Source organism: Schistocerca serialis, chromosome 4 (genome assembly GCF_023864345.2).
Source record: "Schistocerca serialis cubense isolate TAMUIC-IGC-003099 chromosome 4, iqSchSeri2.2, whole genome shotgun sequence".
Lineage (NCBI taxonomy): Eukaryota > Metazoa > Arthropoda > Insecta > Orthoptera > Acrididae > Schistocerca > Schistocerca serialis.
Genome location: NC_064641.1, coordinates 481,988,435 through 482,008,181, shown reverse-complemented (window position 1 = coordinate 482,008,181; position 19,747 = coordinate 481,988,435). Strand labels below are relative to the sequence as shown.

The 19,747-nt window shown below is 37.6% G+C and overlaps 1 protein-coding gene across 1 annotated transcript in view; it reads right to left on the bottom strand.

Annotated features, from left to right (window-relative positions):
- LOC126474556 (uncharacterized) overlaps positions 1 to 19,747 on the bottom strand; it is a 234,788-nt gene that overhangs the window by 186,367 nt on the left and 28,674 nt on the right. The window contains exon 2 of the mRNA XM_050102031.1: positions 2,739 to 2,870. Coding sequence (XP_049957988.1) covers positions 2,739 to 2,870 — 132 coding nt within the window. The remainder of the gene's footprint in view (positions 1 to 2,738; positions 2,871 to 19,747) is intronic.

Sequence of the window (19,747 nt, the reverse complement as noted above, 5' to 3'; positions counted from 1 at the left end):
AATTTTGGTGAGCATTCACTGTGAACTTTTACATCGATAACAATTACTGAACAGTTTCGTTATCAAGGGATAATAGGACCCTCTCAATAGACTCTGAACAGCTCTGACAGTACACGAGTTGATAGGGTAAACTTTTGTCTGGAACTTTAAGCTTTATCGTTTTCAGAATATAGTGAAAATTGTTATAGGAAACTGCATTTTATATGAATCCCAAACATCATCCTAAATCCTCAGCATAATGAACTTCAATGATCAATAACTTTATTTCTCCATCAGAGAGGGCACAGTGAACTTTAATTACAGGCATCACGTTTTTGCTAATCACTTTCTGGTTGCAAACATTGTAGTTAGAGAGCCTGTTTTGAGAGCGGCAACAAACAATAGAAATTAAATTTTACACCTGCCGCCCCACACAAGGTACCCATCATAGTACATTTTTCAAGTGTGTGGAACCCATACCAAATAGGACTGACAGGGAATATTAAACATTTAGAAAGAAGAGCAAGACAAATGATCAAGGTTTATTTGACTCAAAGGAAAGTATCATGGAAATGTTCCTACGAAAATGGAAGGAGAAGAAACCTAAATATGTAGTATAATGGAAAAAACCCACTACAGTGGTTTGATTACTAATAGTAAATGTGATTTGCATGATCACAGTTCAAGATACTAAATATAGTTTTCATGTCTACTTTGTATCTTGGCTAAGGTTCCTGAGGTAAAGTTATGTAATCTGGTAGAAAGATATTCAAAAAGATCACATCTGCCATAAGTAAGAGACTGAGAAGGCCCAACATATTCAAAAGAAAATTAAAAACATACCTCATTAGCCACCCTCATAGATAATATTTTATAATGATATTAGACACGTTATGTTGTCAGTTTTATACAGAATAAACAAACTTCTTAGAAAGTTGTCACTGATAAATAAACACAATTTTTATAATAATGATAATGTTTACAAATAATCAATAGTAGCCCACAGGATGATATATATAGTAGACTGTATTAATTTACAAATACTCTTGCACACACAAGGAAAGTCTCTAAAGTTAAGTGTTTTTGCTGTACTGCTGAAAATAGTAATACATTTATACAGACTGGAAACTAATTTTTAGATCATGTATGTTAGTCATAATGTAAAAAATATTTGAACATTTATACATAGCGAAAAACACAGTTAAATCATATTTACATAAAATCACTCAGTTTGTATGATCTCTTCTGTATTTTCAGCACTACATTTTGTTTTCCTTTTCCCTTCTTTCAGAAAAATTGTTTCCACGTGAAAAGGGAAGTGTTTTACTTCATTATAATTTTACACTTACATTTGTCTTATGGTTTTACCTACAAGTGCAGCGCATCTTATACCAACATCCTGAGATGAGATGTTCCTTTTGAAGGTGCTCATGCTCTTTGTGCTAAGTGGCAGTCTGTCATAAAATAAGTTTCCTATGTCTGTAGGATCCCTAAAGTTATTTTTGAAAAGTTCTGTTTGCTATACGGCAAGTAGCTGCACTGATTTTAAAGCTTCATAACGAGTATTAACATACTGTAAACAGGATTCAGTATCAACAAATGTAGGTAATTATTTTGTTTTTGGGGGAGGGGGGGGGGTTATTAACAAGTAATTTTTAAGCTATCAACAGCAGATGAACAACATTTATATAAAATAACTATGGTGGCAGCAGCTATTTATCTAATTTACTTGATTAAATCTGACTGTCATAAACACAGGCAGTATTATGCAGCATAATTGAAGTTTAATGTTAATGCCATATACATATAAAAAAACTTACAATTTCTTTGTGTTTTGTTTATGTAAACCTTGACTATTACACACCCCTGAAGGTTCTCCTTCATTATGGGATCTCAATGATTTGTCAAAAAATAAGATAATTTAGGTTGTATAGTAATTAATATTAAACTTGTTTATTGTGATACAGTTATGAGCCTGTTCAATTATCATCTGGGTTGTGTCTGTAGCACTGAGTGTAAGACCTTTATTAGTATGCTTCCATCATCAGAAAACATTATTATTTTTTTAGCAAATTTTAAAATAATTTGAGGACAATATATATATATTGGATCCTGTAAAACTATTTTATTTGTGCCCTCATGCTGAATTTACTTTTATTCCTAGGATGCCATTTGTCTACTTAGCTTTATGCTATGAGCATAAGACTCCATCCATGCTAGACAGATGTTCATAACACTACAACTTTTGGCATCCCAAATATAATCTGATGATCAACTGAATAAAAGTCCTTTGTGTTCTAACAAAGTATTCTTCTAACAAAGCCATTTTTTATTGATTTTCTCTGCCAGGAATCTATTTGTGAGGTCATCCATTACTTTTCCCTAGAAAATCCTTTGCAAAAATCAAAACTGATATCCAGCAAATTGTTAGAAAATCTCCTGGTTGTTAACAGAATTTGTAACTCAGTAGCAATACACCCTGATCAACATGCGTGTATTGAGACTACATGTACATCTTGAATTTATTTATAGCTGTCTTGTATTATGGGCAGTATGAATTAGAAAAGAATTATTCAATTAATTGACTGAATAATTCAGTCAAAAGTTTTCCATGGAGAATGCTACATCTCTCCCAGTGTCCTGAGCGACTTTTAAAAATATAATTAAAATATCCAGTAAAATATAATTAAAATATCCAGTAAAATTATAAGATTTTCCTATCTCTGGTGTAAAAAGCAAGTATGAAAATATTAACATACCTTTGGATCACTAGACAACTGTTGTGGTGAGTCGAGCTTTTCATCTTGCTTCTCCTTTGCAGCTGCTTGAACCTGGTTTCTGGACCACTTAAGACAACAAACAAAAGGTGTTGGTCGATTATTGTAAAACAACTGGTGAAATCAACTCAGTAAGTCTTCAACATGAAAAACAATAAATATAAATATCACCAAATATGATACTCCATTTGACAAGTTGATCCTCACTAATGCACTAAAAAAGAGACTTGATGAAAGATACAATGGGGGTTGTTATATGGAGCAGATGAAACTACTAAATAACTTTTAAAATGTTGGAATGCCTGTAGGCTTCTGTCTCATGATCTTCAGCCAATGTTGTTTAATGATTTCTCTGATGTTTTGGGAGTACAAGTGGCTGATATTGGCAAACGTTCACACTCCATTCCTGGTGGTGGAATGTGGATATAAATTGGATTGAGCCTTAGAGAGAAAAACTGGGCAAAACTTTCCTTTTGGGTGTGCAACATGGTAAATGTGAGCTTTTACAGTAGTAACATTTTCTTTATTGTTTACTATTAATGTGAACATGCCTTTTGGCCTGAGCTCAAATAATACTTACACATAGTACTTCTCATTGTGTTTCTATTAATTTATTTGAGACGAATACTAACAATTAAAACTGCATTGTATATGAAACCAATAGTCAATTTTCTTGTAAATATTCTGGTCAAAATGTTAGCTGCGACAAACAATGAAAATTTAAAAATATGGAATTCTATATGCTCTGACTTTTAAGCTTTCTTAAATGAAATTTTCACATTGAATGTTTCCAAAAAGTTTATTGAAATACTGTTGTAATATTTATTTGTCAGAAGTAACAGCTTTAATTTTCATGGATATCTGTTCATTTATGTCCATATTCATCCCTTTCTTAATCTTGTTAACTAATGTCAATGTAAGGTGAAAAACTGTTTTCTTTAGAAGAATCATAGTGGAAAATTTTTCATTAATATTTTTATTAAAGAAATATGAGATGAATAATTTTTATAGCAATAACATGCTCCATAGTTTCACAGAAACACATGCACATTCTATGCATAATATCCTGTGAGGGAGGGAGGGGGGGGGGACTATTGTAAAGTACCAAGATTTAGGTCAGTATGGCAAAATATAAATATAAAGTTTCATATTGTTTGATACCATCTAAGTTTCATGATGTATGGTACATGATATCTGATGCAGCAAACAATATATGTGACTTTTATGGGAATAATATTTTTATTTACCATTTATTATTATAGGTGATAAGTAAAATGAACATTAAATTTAAGAAGGTGTTTAGAACAGCTACGAGAAAATAAGAGTCAACACTAGCAGAAAACGTAAGTAAATGAGAGGAAAAGGTAAGAGACTGTGACAGAAACCCAAACTGATCTTAAATTAAGCAAACAGAAAAGCAGTTAGTATTTGAAATTGTAGGCTAATGAAAGAGATCAGATAAGGTATGGTTCAATCAAGTGTGCCAGCAAGAAATTGGAGAGAGAAGGCAGGCTGGGAAGAGCTGTCTAGAAAATATGAGGAATCAGAAGTTAAAAGACAGCTATATCAGAATAAGGAAGGAAACAGCAACTATACTAAGGCAGGAGGAACAGAAATATTACAAGGAGCTAATAGAAGAAGTGGAGGAGGACAGTATCCATCACAGGACAAGACAAATGTAACAAAAAGTACAGAAAGTAACACAGAAATATAAGGAAAAAGAAACATTTGTTAAAAACAACAGAGGAAGATCCTTAATGACACTGAAGCAGAATGGCTATGGGCAGATACATCATAAAACTACTGAATTGTGATGACCCCATTGAGTCTCTTCCATGTGAGGTGCCAGACACCATAGACAGCAAAGCAGGGACTCCCAATAAAGAATAAATACAACAAATAAGCAAAAACCTAAGAAAACATTAAGACTTTCAGTGAATATCAAATTGCAGGAGAGCTAATGTAGAATGGAGAACTGTTACTAGTTAAAATAATTACAAAACTGAATGTTTGGAAATATGAGAGATCACTTGATGACTGGAAAATGGCAATAAACTGCCCTATATTAAAAAATAATGACCCCCCCCCCCCCAATATGTGATAATTATAGAGGGGTTGCACTCCTTAATGTAATTTACAAAACTCTGTCACAGTATCCACAGAGGACAATGATTGCGATTGGAGAAAGAATTACAGGGGGGACTGTCACTGTGGTTTCAGAAGGTCCAGATCTACTACAGACCACCTTTCTACACTCAGAAAGGTAACCGAGAAAGGTTGGGAACATAATGTTGACATTCACATGTTTTTTTGTAGATTTCAAAAAATCTTATGATAGCCTCCATAGGGACACAATCACCAACATCTTGAATGAGTTTCAGTTTCCACAAAATTCAATAAATCTCATACAGGTGCGTTTAGAGGAAACATACTGCAAAGTAAAAATCACTACAGGAACATCGGAGCATTTGGAAATCAGAACTGGTCTCCAGACAAGGAGACACATTATTTCCAATACTGTTCAATTTGAATTTAGATAAGATAGAAACAGAACAACAAAAATTAAATCAACTTGGAATAAAATGGATTATATCAGAATAAACTGGCTTGCACATAATGACAATGTTATTCTAATAAATGGCAGCAAAGATGGCTTGCAGCTCATGTCAAGTTTTTACAGAAATATTTCAAAGAAAGCAGGGTTACAAATTAATGAGGAGAACTGGAGAGGTCTAGGAAAAGGCATATATTTTGGGAAAGTCACCCAGAACCGTGGGTCAGGGGAGACTAACCATATGGGATGAGAAGGGAAGACTGATTGTTGGGGACTGCATCAGATGAGATTTGAAAACCTGAGAGGTTAAAGGTGGAAGACAGGTTAATACACAACATGGAGATTACTACTAAAACATTGTGCACATGTTAATAAGAGTGAAAAGCTAAGTGCATTGTATGTAACAGAGGCAGGAGGGGGCCAGTGAAAATTAGACAGGAAAAGAATTTGACGAAGCACTGAAAGACTTAACTCAAAACAAGGCACGGGGAGTTGACAACATTCCATTAGAGCTACTGATAGCCTTGAGAGAGCCAGCCATGTCAAAGCTCTTTCTTCTGGTGATGAAGATGTACGAAACAGGTGAAATATCCACAGACTTCAAGAAAAATATAATAATTCCAATTCCACAGAAAGCAGGTGCTGACAGGTGTGAAAATTACCGAACTATCAGTTTAATAAGTCACAGCTGCAAAATACTAACGTAAATCCTTTACAGAAGAATGGAAAAACTGGTAGAAGCCAACCTTGGGGAAGATCAGTTTGGATTCTGAAGAAATATAGGAACACCTGAGGCAATACTTCCCCTATGACTTCTTGTAGAAGATAGGTTAACGAAAGGCAAACCTATGTTTATAGCATTTGTAGACTTAGAGAAAGCTTTTGCAATGTTGACTGGAATACTCTCTTTCAAATTCTTAAGGTGGCATTGGAAAAATACAGGGAGTGAAAGGTTATTTACAATATGTACAGAAACCAGATGGCTTTTACAAGAGTTGAGGGGCACAAAAGGGAAGCAGTGGTTGAGAAGGGAGTGAGAAAGGGTTGTAGCCTATCCCAGATGTTATTCAATCTGTATATTGAGCAAGCAGTAAAGGAAATAAAAGAAAATCTGGAGTAGGAATTTAAGTCCAGGGAGCAGAAATACAAACTTTGAGGTTTGCTGATGACACTGTAATCCTGTCAGAGACAGCAAAGGACTTGGAAGAGCAACTGAACAGAATGGGCAGTGTCTTGAAAGGAGGATATGAGATGAACATCAACAAAAGCAAAATGAGAATAATGGAGTGCAGTCTACTTAAATTAGGTGGTATTGAGGGAATTAGATTTGGAAATGAGAAACTTAAAATAGTAGACAAGTTTTGCTACTTGAGATGCAAAATAACTGATGATGGTCAAAGTAGGGAGGATATAAAATGCAGACTGGCAATGGCAAGAAAAGTGTTTCTGAATAAGAGAAATTTGTTAACATCAAGTATAGATTTAAATGTTGGGAAGTACTTTCTGAAAGTATTTGTATGGAGTTTAGACTTGTACAGAAGTGAAACATAGCAATAAGCAGTTTAGACAAGAAAAGAACAGAAGCATTTGAAATGTGGTGCTGCAGAATAATGCTGAAGATTAGATGGGTAGATCATGTAATTAATGAGGAGATACTGAATAGAACTGGGGAGAAGAAAAATTTGTGGTACAAACTGACTAGAAATAACGGAACAGTTCGTAAGACACATTCTGAGGCATCAAGGGATCACCAATTTAGTACTGGAGGGAAGCGTGGGGGGTAGTAATTGAAGAGGGAGACCAAGAGATGAATACAGTAAGCAGATTCAGAAGGATGTAGGTTGCAGTAGTTACGTGGAGATGAAGAGGCTTGCACAGGATAGAGTAGCATGGAGAGCAGCATCAAACCAGTCTTTGTACTGAAGCCCACAACAACAACATAAGTGAAGCAGACTATATGGACAAAAAGCTGGACACTGTAAAGTGTGTCAAATTTCTAGGTGTACTAGTAGATGAAAAGGTGTTGTGGAATAATCTGAAAGCAATCATCCACTAGAATTTTTTTGAAAGAAGTCATTTTCCTGTGTGAGGCTATTTTTTAGTGAAATAAACACTTTTTCTTCATTTGCAATTAGCTTGTTTTGTTATGTAGGACATTATCAACCATGATCACACAAAAATTATGTTATGTGCTTCCATTTGCCAACATGTAATCTTTCAACCAGAAATCTGAAGGTGTATAACCTAGTGTCTATAACTGTACAGTATATTGGATCATTACATGCTCACAAATGAAATAGGATAGTGTAATTCTCATCTGATGCTGCTTGATAACCCTAAAGTAGGGGAGTGGGGGGTTAGTTAATTGCCAATGAAATTTATTGTTTATTTAAAATACAAAATGATTTCTTTCAAGAACTTTAACATGGCTGCGGACTCAAAGATAAAAAATACAAGTGGATGATTATCCCAAAAGATGATTTTGTATGACACAATGACATTTTAGTAACAGTAAGACAGTGATTTAATACTACCCTACCCCTCTTAGAACAAAAACTGCCTTGAACAGAAAATTACTTGATAACCTCAGAGGGCAATTAGCTAATTGCCAATGAAATAAAGTGTTCATTTAAAATAAAAAGACAGCCTCATATAAGAAAATGACTTCTTTTAAGAACTTTGAAGTAGCTGCCGATTAAGGTAAAAAAGATAAGTGGATGATTACCTCAAAAGATGTGTCCATATGCTTCAATGGCATTTTAGTTATCATAGTATTGTGATTTAATTAGAACAAAAGCAGCCTTGTTCAGAAAATGCCTCCTTCCAAGGAATCACCACAATGACTAGAAAAGGGCTGTCTCCACAGATATGAGACAGAGACAAATTAATGTTGTTCAGTGCCTGTAGCACTGATTAACTGTGGGGTCCTTATTCAACAATTTGATCTCTTTTTTCAAAGTATTATTTTACTTCCCTGTAGCACATCAAGGTAATGTAATAAAATTTAAAGTCATTCATTCAACAACATAAATGATGCTATGCACTTTACATTGCAGACGGGCACAACTAAAACACACTTGCACATTAGCTTTTGGGTTTGTCAGGAAATGGAACACACATACTTTCATTTACACTATCAAGCACACTCCACATACACGTGACCACGATCTTTGACAGCTCAGACTGCATGATTCACTTATCAATCCTTGTAACAATTAGCCACAGCCTTACTATGATCCTTGTAACAATTAGCCACAGCCTTACTATGTTGGTACTGTGAATGGCTGCAAGTAAACAGACAACACTCATTATATTTCCCCAGGATGAGTGACTGTTCTGTGTGGTTTAATGATGATGGCATCTTCTTGGGTAAAACATTCTGGAGATAAAATAAATAAAACAATTCCCCAATCAGATCTCTAGGCAGAGACTACCCAGGAGGATGCTGTGAGAAGGAAAAACAATTCTAGCATACTACTGTTTGGGAAATGCAATGTTAGATGCTTAATTGTGTAACTCAGGGAAATTAAAAAGAGAAATGGATATGTTGTGGTTCAATAAAGTGAGAATTAGTGAAGTGGAGTGGCAGGGAGAATAGAACTTTGGTTAGGTGACTACAGGTTTATAAACATAATATAAAGTAGAATGAATAAGAAAATAGCAATTTTAAGAGTACTACAAACAGCATAGTGAACACATTATCACAACCAAGTGAGACATGAAGCCCACATCCACCCTAGTAGTGAAAATTTACATGTCTACCAACACTGCATATGATGAAGAGATTGAAAGAAAGTATGATGATAGTGAGATATTCAAATTGTTAAAGAAGATGAGAATTTAATTGTGATGGATGCTAGATTTCAGTAGTAGAAAAAGCAAGAGAAGGAAAAAGAGTAGCTAAACATGGACTGAGTAGAAAGGAATTAAAGAGGAAGGTACCTGACAAAATTTTACACAGAGCACATTTAATCAATGGGTTAAGAATTATGAAAGAAGGTTATATGTGTAGAAGAGACACCAGAAGGTTTCATATATATTATATAACAGTCAGACAGAGGTTCTGAAACCAGATTTGAAACTACAGAACATCTCCAGAGGCAAATATGGACTCTGGTGACAATGTACTGGTTTTGAAATGCAGATTAAAACTGATGAAATTGCAGATATTACAGATGGAAATTAAGAAGATATTTTGATATGATCATTGGTTGCTGAGATTTTAAAGGGAGCATTAGCCAATAACTGAATGCAGCAGGACAATGGAATACAATAGAAGAAAAGTGGGCATCCTCAAAAGATTAAATAGCCAAAAGGAAAAAATACGCAAACAGAACAAATGGAGCAGGCAAAAAGGAAAGCAGACATCTGATTCCAGAAAGAGATTTTAACTCTGAAGTGGAGTGTGCACTGATATGAAACTTCCTGGCAGATTAAAACAGTGTGCTAGACCGAGACTCTAACTCTGGACCTTTGCGTTTTGCGGGCAAGTGCTCTACCATCTGAGCTACCCAAGCACAACTCACGACCCACTCTCACAGCTTCAGTTCTGCCAGTACCTCATCTCCTACCTTCCTTCAAAAGGCAAAGGTCCTGAGTTCGAGTCTTGGTCTGACACACAGTTTTATTCTGCCAGGAAGTTTCATACCAGTGCACACTCCACTGCAGAGTGAAAATCTCATTCTGGAAACATCTCCCAGGTTGTGGCTAAGCCATGTCTCCACAATATCCTTTCTTCCAGGAGTGCTACTTCTGCAAGGTTTGCGTGAGAGCTTCTGTGAAGTTTGGAAAGTATGAGACAAGGTACTGGCAGAATTGAAGTTGTGAGGGTGGATCGTGAGTCATGCTTGGGTAGCTCAGATGGTAGAGCACTTGCCTGCTAAAGGCAAAGGTTCTGAGTTGGAGTCTTGGTCTGGCACACAGTTTTTAATCTGCCAGGAAGTTTCAGACATCTGATTGACAGAAAGCAGACAAAATGGCAAACCACAGAATGCCTAGAGGAGAAATGAAAGGCTGCAGAAGCATTCATGACTATGAAAAGTACAGATACTGCCTACAGATAAATTAAAGAAACATTTCGAGAAAAGAGAAAAGCTCGGATGGGACACCAGTACCAAGCAAACAAGTCAAGGCTGAAAGGTGGGAGGAATATACTGAAGGCCTATACAAATTGAACAACCTTGAAGACAGTGCTATGGAAATGGAATGGAAGCAACAGAAAATGCATGTCAAATGTAAAAGAATCAAAAATCTCGAAGACTGGCAATGTTTACTGAAGCTCAAAACTCAGCAAGACTTCAATGCGAGATGCTTTTAATGGTTTCCACAGTGAAACTTTTGTCTAAAATGTGGAAGGAAACCCAAAGAGGTTCTGGTCATATGTAGAGTACACCAGTGGCAAGACTTAATCGTTACTTTCACTTATTCATAGGAATGGTAATTATACTGATGATTGTGCCACTACAGCAGAGTTACTAAACACAGTTTTCTGAAATTCCTTCACCAAAGAAGACAAAGTAAATATTCTGAAATTCGAATCAAGAACAACTACCAACATGAGCAACATAGAAGTAGATATTCTCAGTGTAATGAAACATCTTAAATCACTTAATAAAGGCAAGGCCTCCAGTCCAGATAGTATAGCAGTTAGGTTCCACTCAAGAGTGTGCTCATAAAGTAGACCCATATTTAGCAATGATATACAACCACTCATTCGACAAAAGACTGGGAAGTTGCATAAATGACATCAGAGCAATCCACTGAATTACAGAACACATTACTAACATCAATTTGCAGTAGGATTTTGGAACGTATACTGTATTCAAACATTATGAATTACCTTAAAGATAATGATTTATTGACAAATAGCCAATATACAATCAGAAAGTATTGTTCTTATGAAACACAACCAGATCTTTATTCATATGAAGAAACAAATGCTATCAACATGGGGATCTCAGATTGATTCTGTATTTTTATATTTCCAGAAGACTTTTTACATTATTACTCACAAGTGACTTCCGATCAAATTGATTGTCTATGTAGTATTGTCTCATTTGTGTGATTGGAGTCCTGATAACTTATCAGAAAGGTGATAGTTCATAATAACTGGTGGAAAGTCATCAAGTAAAACAGAAGTGATATCTGGTGCTCCCCAGGGTAGTGTTGTAGGCTCTTTTACTGTTCCTGATCTATATAAATTGATACAGCATAAAGTCAAGTGCTGACACACCAGTTGGGAACAAGAGAACAGAGAAGGCTGTGAGAAGAAGTCAGCCAATCACACACTGGATGGACCACCCTCCAGGATGACAACGCAACAGCAGTGGCCCCTAGGTGAAAAGGACATAAGTGCCACACCCAGCTGGTTGCAAAACAGTTGAAGAGCAGCGTCAAGATTAGGCACTTGTATAACAACAACTACTCTATTCACTTCTATGTAACACGAACTTAAGACTGTTTATATTGAAGAACATTGCTTATTTTGCATGTCGCCCTTTGCCTGAAACGCATCTGTGAAATACAAGTTAAGTATCTGTAAATTTCATTTTATAATATAACTCATTAATACGATTTGTTTCAATGTTGTCTAGCAATCTGAGAAAGTAGGTTTCCTAGATGCCCCATATTCACGATTAGGCTGGATTTAACAGTTGGCAATGAGAAGGTTGAATGGAACCATAGCGACAACCTCTTAACCACCCGCCATAGAGTCTCTGTTTTTTGTCGTGCACTTTTGTGTTTCACTGGTGCCTTAATTCTACTTTGTCTTTTCATTGTATTTACATTTTTTAATAGAGTCTCTTGCAGTGTTTTTGCTAATCAGCATTTTCATGTGGGTGTTGCAAAAATTTTCTTTGCTTGTGTGCTTATTTTTATTGCATGCATTGTCTGTTTATCGCATTTGCCTCTACCACAATGACCAACTCATCTCTCCCACTTTCTGCTCAGGTGCTTCAATTGCAAGCCATAGATGCAATGCAGCCAATACAGATGTTTCAGTTTCAGACCCAGCAAATTGCCTCACTACTAAACACAGTACAGCAGCTCCTGGCGAATCAAGCCACTAATACGGCGCAACAGGCAACAACTGTAGCTCCAAGTGCTATACCACCTTTTCGCCACTTTAATGAAAAAGATGAAGAATGCCTCAAGTGGTTGCAACAGTCTGAAGCCATCAAAATTGCTCACATCATACCAGGTACTGTTTAACTACTTACTTTTTGTCAGTGGTATCAAGTGCAGTGTTTTGCCTCATTCAGAAATTGTCCCCTAACGCCACTCTGAGAGAACTTTCCTATGATCAGGATTCTCTGACTGACTATAATGACCAACAAGTGAATGTGGTGGCAGCTAGGTACCAATTATGTTGTTGCAAGAAAACGCCAGAACAAACTTATCACAAGTGGGTAACAGATTTGTAGGGTAAGACGAGGAAATGCAAACTCAGATGTGCTTGTGGTGCATTATATTTAGATATTATGTCACATGATGCAATTGTGTACAATGTAACTGGTGTCAAACTTAGAGAACAAATTCTGAAACAGTGAGATCCATCATTTCAACATGTAGTGCAAATACTAGATGAGTACGATACAGATTCTGTGTTGGCCGATACATTTGAGCAGCCATCAATTTGTCAGGTTGAATCATCCCTTGCTTACAACTGCCCAGTGGGTAGCAACAGCCCATGCATGGCACACTGCATGAACAGTTTTATACATAGATGGACAGAATTAAGTCATGCCCTCAGTGCTATTCATGGCACAAACACCAAGACTCCCTTACCTACAAGCACAGTGTTACACTTGTGGCAACAAAGGTCATGTACAATCAGTATGTTTGCAACAGAACAAACAAAAGAATCCTGCCCACTCACAAAAATCTAATCACAAAGCCCATGTAATCAGTGGAATGTATTTAAAGACTGCTGTAGGCATTAGTAAAACTACCATGTACACTGTTTCTTCAGTATTATGCCAGTCCCACAAACTCTTTATTCATTTGCATATTAGTGGAAAATATGTGAAATTCCAGTTGGACACGGGTGCCTGTGTTACATTGCTGAATTATAACACATATGAAATGTTAGGCTCCCCACACCTGTCTAAAACTAGCATGCACCTGATGGCTTATAAAGGACAAAACATTCCTGTTCTCATTAAATGTACTTCGCCTGCCATGTATCGCTTGCATACACAAACTGAGACTTTCACTGTGCTACAATCACACAATTTGGCTTTGATTCATTTGATTTGTTTGGCTTTAAAATGCAGGACAATGTATTGTCAGTGAATGCATTGAGTGCCAAAGACAATGTACCTGGTTTGCTGAAAGATTTCCCTGAACTCTTTTCTGAAGGTTTAGACAAGGCTTACAATTTTGTTGCACCTACTACTATGAAAGACATGCTCAGCCAAACTTTTCGTGGGCCAGAATTGTTCCCATTGCTTTACAGAACACGGTCACTGCTGAACTTAAAGAACTGCAAGATGGCGGAGTTATTGCACCTATATCAGCTAGTCAATGGGCAAGTTCATTGGTTTTGCTCCCCACACCTTTAGGTTGCATTCACCTCTGTGTTGACTTTAAGTCTACAGCCATCCCACAAACTGTGATTGATACTTATCCATTGCCATGCCCAGAGGATCTCATGGAGATTAAATGCTGGTGGGTACTTTTCAAAAATTTATTAGTGCGACACATATATTCAAATACCACTAGATGAAGAATTTCAAAATATGTGTGTAGTGAACACTCATTTGGGCTTGTTTAAATATTTTCACTTACCTTTTGGAAGTGCTTCCAAACCCATCATTTTCCAACAGTATTTGGAACAGCTGACTGCTCAAGTACCAAACTATTCAAACTACTTGGACAATATTGTCATAGCAGGTCATACAACTGAAGAACACATTGCAAATTTGCATGCTTCATTTCGTGTGTTATGTGATGCAGGACTAAAGTGTAGGCTGGACAAGTGTGATTTTTTAAACCTGAGCTGCAGTATCATGGTCATGTCATAAACAGTCAAGGTGTACATCCTCTTCAGTCACATTTGTTAACCATGCACGACCTACCAGTTACTCGCAATGTCACAGAATTGCCGTCAGTCTTAGCGAAAATTAACTATTAAATTTGGTTCATAACAAATGCTGCACAAATTGCAGCTCCACTGGATCACTAGTGTCACAATAATGTTTCCTTTGTTTGGACAGGTGAGTGTCAAGAAGCTTTTCAAGAACTTAAGGATGCATTGCTCAGTGATTGATGCTTAGTTTACTTTGATCCTGACAAACCAGATGTGTTGCAAGTAGACGCTTCCTCTTATGGAATTGGTGCAGTGCTTTCACAAAGATTTGATGATAAAGGCAGGCCTATCACTCTTGCATCCAAATTGTTGTCCGAAGCTCAGTGTAACTATTCACAAATAGGGAAAGAGGCATTGGCTATTGTGTATGGTGTCACCAAATTCCACCACTATTTGTATGACAGAAAATTATACTTAGTAACAAATCACAAGCCACAGCAGTCTTTGTTTCACCAATGAAGCCATGCACGAACTGCCAAAAGTTGCAAAGATGGGCTTTGTTGTTGTTTCAATACCAGTTCAAGATTGTGTATCATCCGACAGTTCAACATGGTAATGCAGACACACTTTCATGCCTTCCAATTCGCCCTGATATGAACTTTGACGCTGCACCTTGTTGACACATTGATGCTCATAATTCTGAATTGCTTCCTCTGAACTATAGGAAAATTGCACAGGCCATGGAAGCTGATTCAGATTTGAACATTTTGATAAAATACATTTATGCGTCTTGGCCTCACTCATTGTATACTATAAAGAACTCAGCAGTGCATCGATACTTTGCACATTGGCATAGCTTCACTGTACAGCAAGGTGTGATTCTTGTTCAAAATGACAGTGGACAGTCATCCCCAAAGCTTTTCAAAGAGAAGTGTTGCAGTTACTTCATCAAGGACACTGGGGGATTGTTCGTACGAAACAGTTAGCACAATGGGACAGTACTTGACATGGTATGGACACTCAAATAGAACAGATGACATCACAGTCAATCTGCTCCATCACAAAAATTCTCAGTTTGGCCTAAGTCGCAATCACCATGACAACGCATGCACATAGACTTTGCGGGATCTTTTTGGAACACTTGTTGGTAGATTGTGGTAGACCCTTCTAGCAGGTTTCCTTTTGCTGTGCCAGTGAACTCAAGGAGATCACATAGCACAATTCAGGCATTGTTCTCTATTTTTTGCCTTCAAGGTTTGCCTGAAATCACTGTGTCAGACAAAGGCCCTCAGTTCAGTCACATGAATTTGAAACATTCTGTGAACGCACTGGCATATAGCATCTAACTAGTGCACTGTTCCATTCACAGTCAAACAGAGAAGTGGAACATTTTGTCAGAATCTTCAAGCAGCAGATGACCAAACTTTGCACTGCACACACCAGGGATCAAGCATTGCAACGGTTTCTTGCCTCCTATCATTCACATCCACGAGATGGACCACTGCCGGCAGAATTGCTACACGGCCACCACCATCAGACGCTGCTTACCTACTCCACCCTCCTCAGTATCCGGTGCCCCAGGAAGGCCATTAGTTTTGCATAACGCCACATGATGTTGTGTTTTTTAGGGTTTTTAGTGGCAGCAAACAGTGGGCGTGAGGCAAGATCATTCGTCGGCTTGGAGCATGTGTATATCTCATTTCAGGCCCAGACGGATTGCAGCACCACCATCACAGTCAAATTCACCATTGTCATGTGCACGGTGATCCTTCTGTATCTCTTCCCACACATTCATGGATCCCAAGGACAGCGCAGCCACAGCAGTCACCAGAGGGTGTCATCACGACACCACAGGATGACCCCATGGAGACGGAGCCTTCGTCTCCTCTGCCTCCTCTCTTTCTATCGATGGATCTGGACCTGCCCACACAGCAGCAGCTGATGCCTTCTATATCTTGTTATAGGCTTCAGAAGGTGGAAGAGTACCCTTCTGGGCATTTTCTGGAGGACATTTCCTCCAGAGTGAAGGCAAGATGGCGTCCCCTGCAGCCACAGCTTCCAGTCCCTCAGAGCATCCACGCTCCTGTGTCTCCCACTGTTGTTGAGCTCCCTTTACAATGATGGTCCATCACTTTGGTGGAGAGGAATGTTACAGCGTAAAGTCAAGTGCCAGCACAGCAGTCGGGAATGGCAGACGAGAGAAGGCTGTGAGAATAAGGCAGCCAATCACATGCTGACTGGGTCTCCTTCCAGGAAGACAACATGACAGCAGTGACCCCCAAGTGAAGAGGACATAAGTGTCGCACCCAACTGGTCGTAGTCCAGTCTAAGAGCAGCTCTGAGATTTGGCACTTGTATAGCAGCGACTACTCTATTCACTTCTATGTAACATGGACTTAGGATTGTTTATACTAAAGAACATTTCTTATTTAGCATGTTGCCCTTTGCTTGCAACACATCTGTGTAATCCAAGTTAAGTACCTGTAAATTTAATTTTGTAATAAAAGTCATTAATACAATTTGTTTGAATGTTGTCTAACAATCCGAGAAAGCAGGTTTCCTAAACACCCCATATTCACGATTAGGCTGGATTTAACATAAATGGTTCAGGAGACAATCTGAGCAACCCTTTTAAATTGTCTGCAGGTGATTCTCTCATTTACTGTCCCATAAAGTCATCACATAATCAAAACCAATTGCAAAATGATTTAGGCAAGATATCTGTATGGTACAAAAAGTGGCAAAAGAAAGGGAGATTGGGGCTTTAACACCCCATCAATGTCAAGGTCATCAGGGATGGGAAAATAAATAGTTAAGTGTGAAATTCTCCACACGAGTACTAAATGGAATCTACTAAATTTCAGTTACATGATCTAAAATCTGTGAATTCCTCTAAATACATAGGGATTACAATTATGAATAACTTAATTTGGAAAGATCACATGGATAATGTTGTGGTGAAGGCAAACCAGAGACTGCATTTTATTGGCAGAACACTTAGCATTTTATTGTTAGAACACTTAGGGGTGCAACAGTTCTCTAAAGAGACTGCCTACACTACGTTTGTCCATCCTGTTCAGCAGTATTGCTGTGTGATGTGGTATCCAAATCAGATAGGACTGATGGAGGACACTGAAAAAGTTCAAAGAAGGGCAGGTCATTTTGTATTATTGCTAAACAGGGGAGAGAGCACCACAGATATGATATGCAAACTGGAGTGGTAATCATTAAAACAAATGTGTTTTTTGTTGTGGCAGGATCACTCATTAAATTGTGATCAACAACTTTCTCCTCTGAATGTAAAAATATTTTATCAGCATCAACCTATATAGGGAAGAATTATCATTGTAATAAAATAGGGGAAACCAGAGCTTGCAAAGTAAGATTTAAGTGTTTACTTTTTATGTGCGTTGTTCGAGAGTGGAACAGTAGAGAAATAGCTTGAAGGTGGTTTGACGAATCCTCTGACAGGCACGTAATTGTGAATTGTAGAGTAGTCATCAAATGTAGATGTAGATAGTATGGGAGACATGATAACGCAAGAAGAATTCAACATTGCACTGAAAGACCTACATCAAAGTACAGCATCTAGAATAGATGACATTCCATCAGAATTATTGTGATCCTTGGGTGATCCAGTCATGATAAAACTACTCTACCTGATGTGCAACATATATTGTTGTTGTCGTTGTGGTCTTCAGTCCTGAGACTGGTTTGATGCAGCTCTCCATGCTAATCTATCCTGTGCAAGGTCCTTCATCTCCCAGTACATACTGCAACCTACATCCTTCTGAATCTGCTTAGTGTATTCATCTCTTGGTCTCCCTCTACAATTTTTACCCTCCACGCTGCCCTCCAATGCTAAGTTTGTGATCCCTTGATGCCTCAGGACATGTCCTACCAACCGATCCCTTCTTCTAGTCAAGTTGTGCCACAAACTTCTCTTCTCCCCAATTCTATTCAATACCTCCTCATTAGTTACGTGATCTACCCACCTAATCTTCAACATTCTTCTGTAGCACCACATTTCGAAAGCTTCTATTCTCTTCTTGTCCAAACTATTTATTGCCCATGTTTCACTTCCATACATGGCTACATCTATTAGACACACAAAATACACTCAGACTTCAAAAAGAATGCAATAATTCAATTCTTCACAGATAGCAGGCAATAAAAGGACTCAGTATTACCAAACCACAAGTTAAATAATTCCTGGCTGCAAAATACTAAAACAAATTATACAAAGGAGAATGGAAAGACCATGACATTGGGAAAGAACACTTATGATTTTGTGGAAATGTAGGGACATAGAAGACAATATAGATTCTTTGACTTTGACTGAATGAAGGCAAATCTATGTAGTTTAAGAGAAAGTTTTTGACATTGTTGCACAAACCGAAAATTACCTCGAGCAATTAAACAGAGAACCAACTAGTGGAGATAACATCTTGCACCTACTGATAACAAACAGACCCAAACTTTTCAACTCTGTAAGCTCAGAACAGGGAATCAGTGATCATAAGGCCATTGCAGCATCCCTGAATATGGAAGTAAGTAGGAATATAAAAAAAAGGAGGAAGGTTTATCTGTTTAGCAAGAGTAATAGGAGGCAATTTCAGACTACCTAATAGATAAAAACGAAAATTTCTGTTCTGACACTGACAATGTTGAGTGTTTATGGAAAAAGTTCAAGGCAATCGTAAAATGCGTTTTAGACAGGTACGTCTCGAATAAAACTGTGAGGGACAGGAAAAACCCACCGTGGTTCAACAACAAAGTTAGGAAACTAATGGGAAAGCAAAGAGAGCTTCATTGCAAATTTAAATGCAGCTAAAACCTCTCAGACAAACAGAAGCTAAACGATGTCAAAGTTAGCATAAGGAGGGCTATGCGTGAAGCGTTCAGTGAATTCGAAAGTAAAATTCTATGTACCGACTTGACAGAAAATCATATGAAGTTCTGGTCTTACATTAAATCAGTAAGTGGATCAAAACAATATATCTAGCCACTCTAGGATGATAATGGCATTGAAAAAGAGGATGACACACATGAAGCTGAAATACTAAACACCTTTTTCCAAAGCTGTTTCACAGAGGAAGACCGCACTGCAGTTCCTTCTCTAAATCCTCGCATGAACAAAAAAATAGCTGACATCGAAATAAGTGTCCAAGGAATAGAATAGCAACTGAAATCACTCAACAGAGGAAAGTCCACTGGACCTGATGGGATACCAATTCGATTCTACACAGACTACATGAAAGAACTTGTCCTCTTTCTAACAGCCATATACCACAAGTCTCTAGAGGAATGGAACGTTCCAATTGATTGGAAAAGAGCACAGGTAGTTCCAGTTTTCAAGAAGGATCATCAAGCAGATGCACTAAACTATAGGCCTTCATCTCTGAC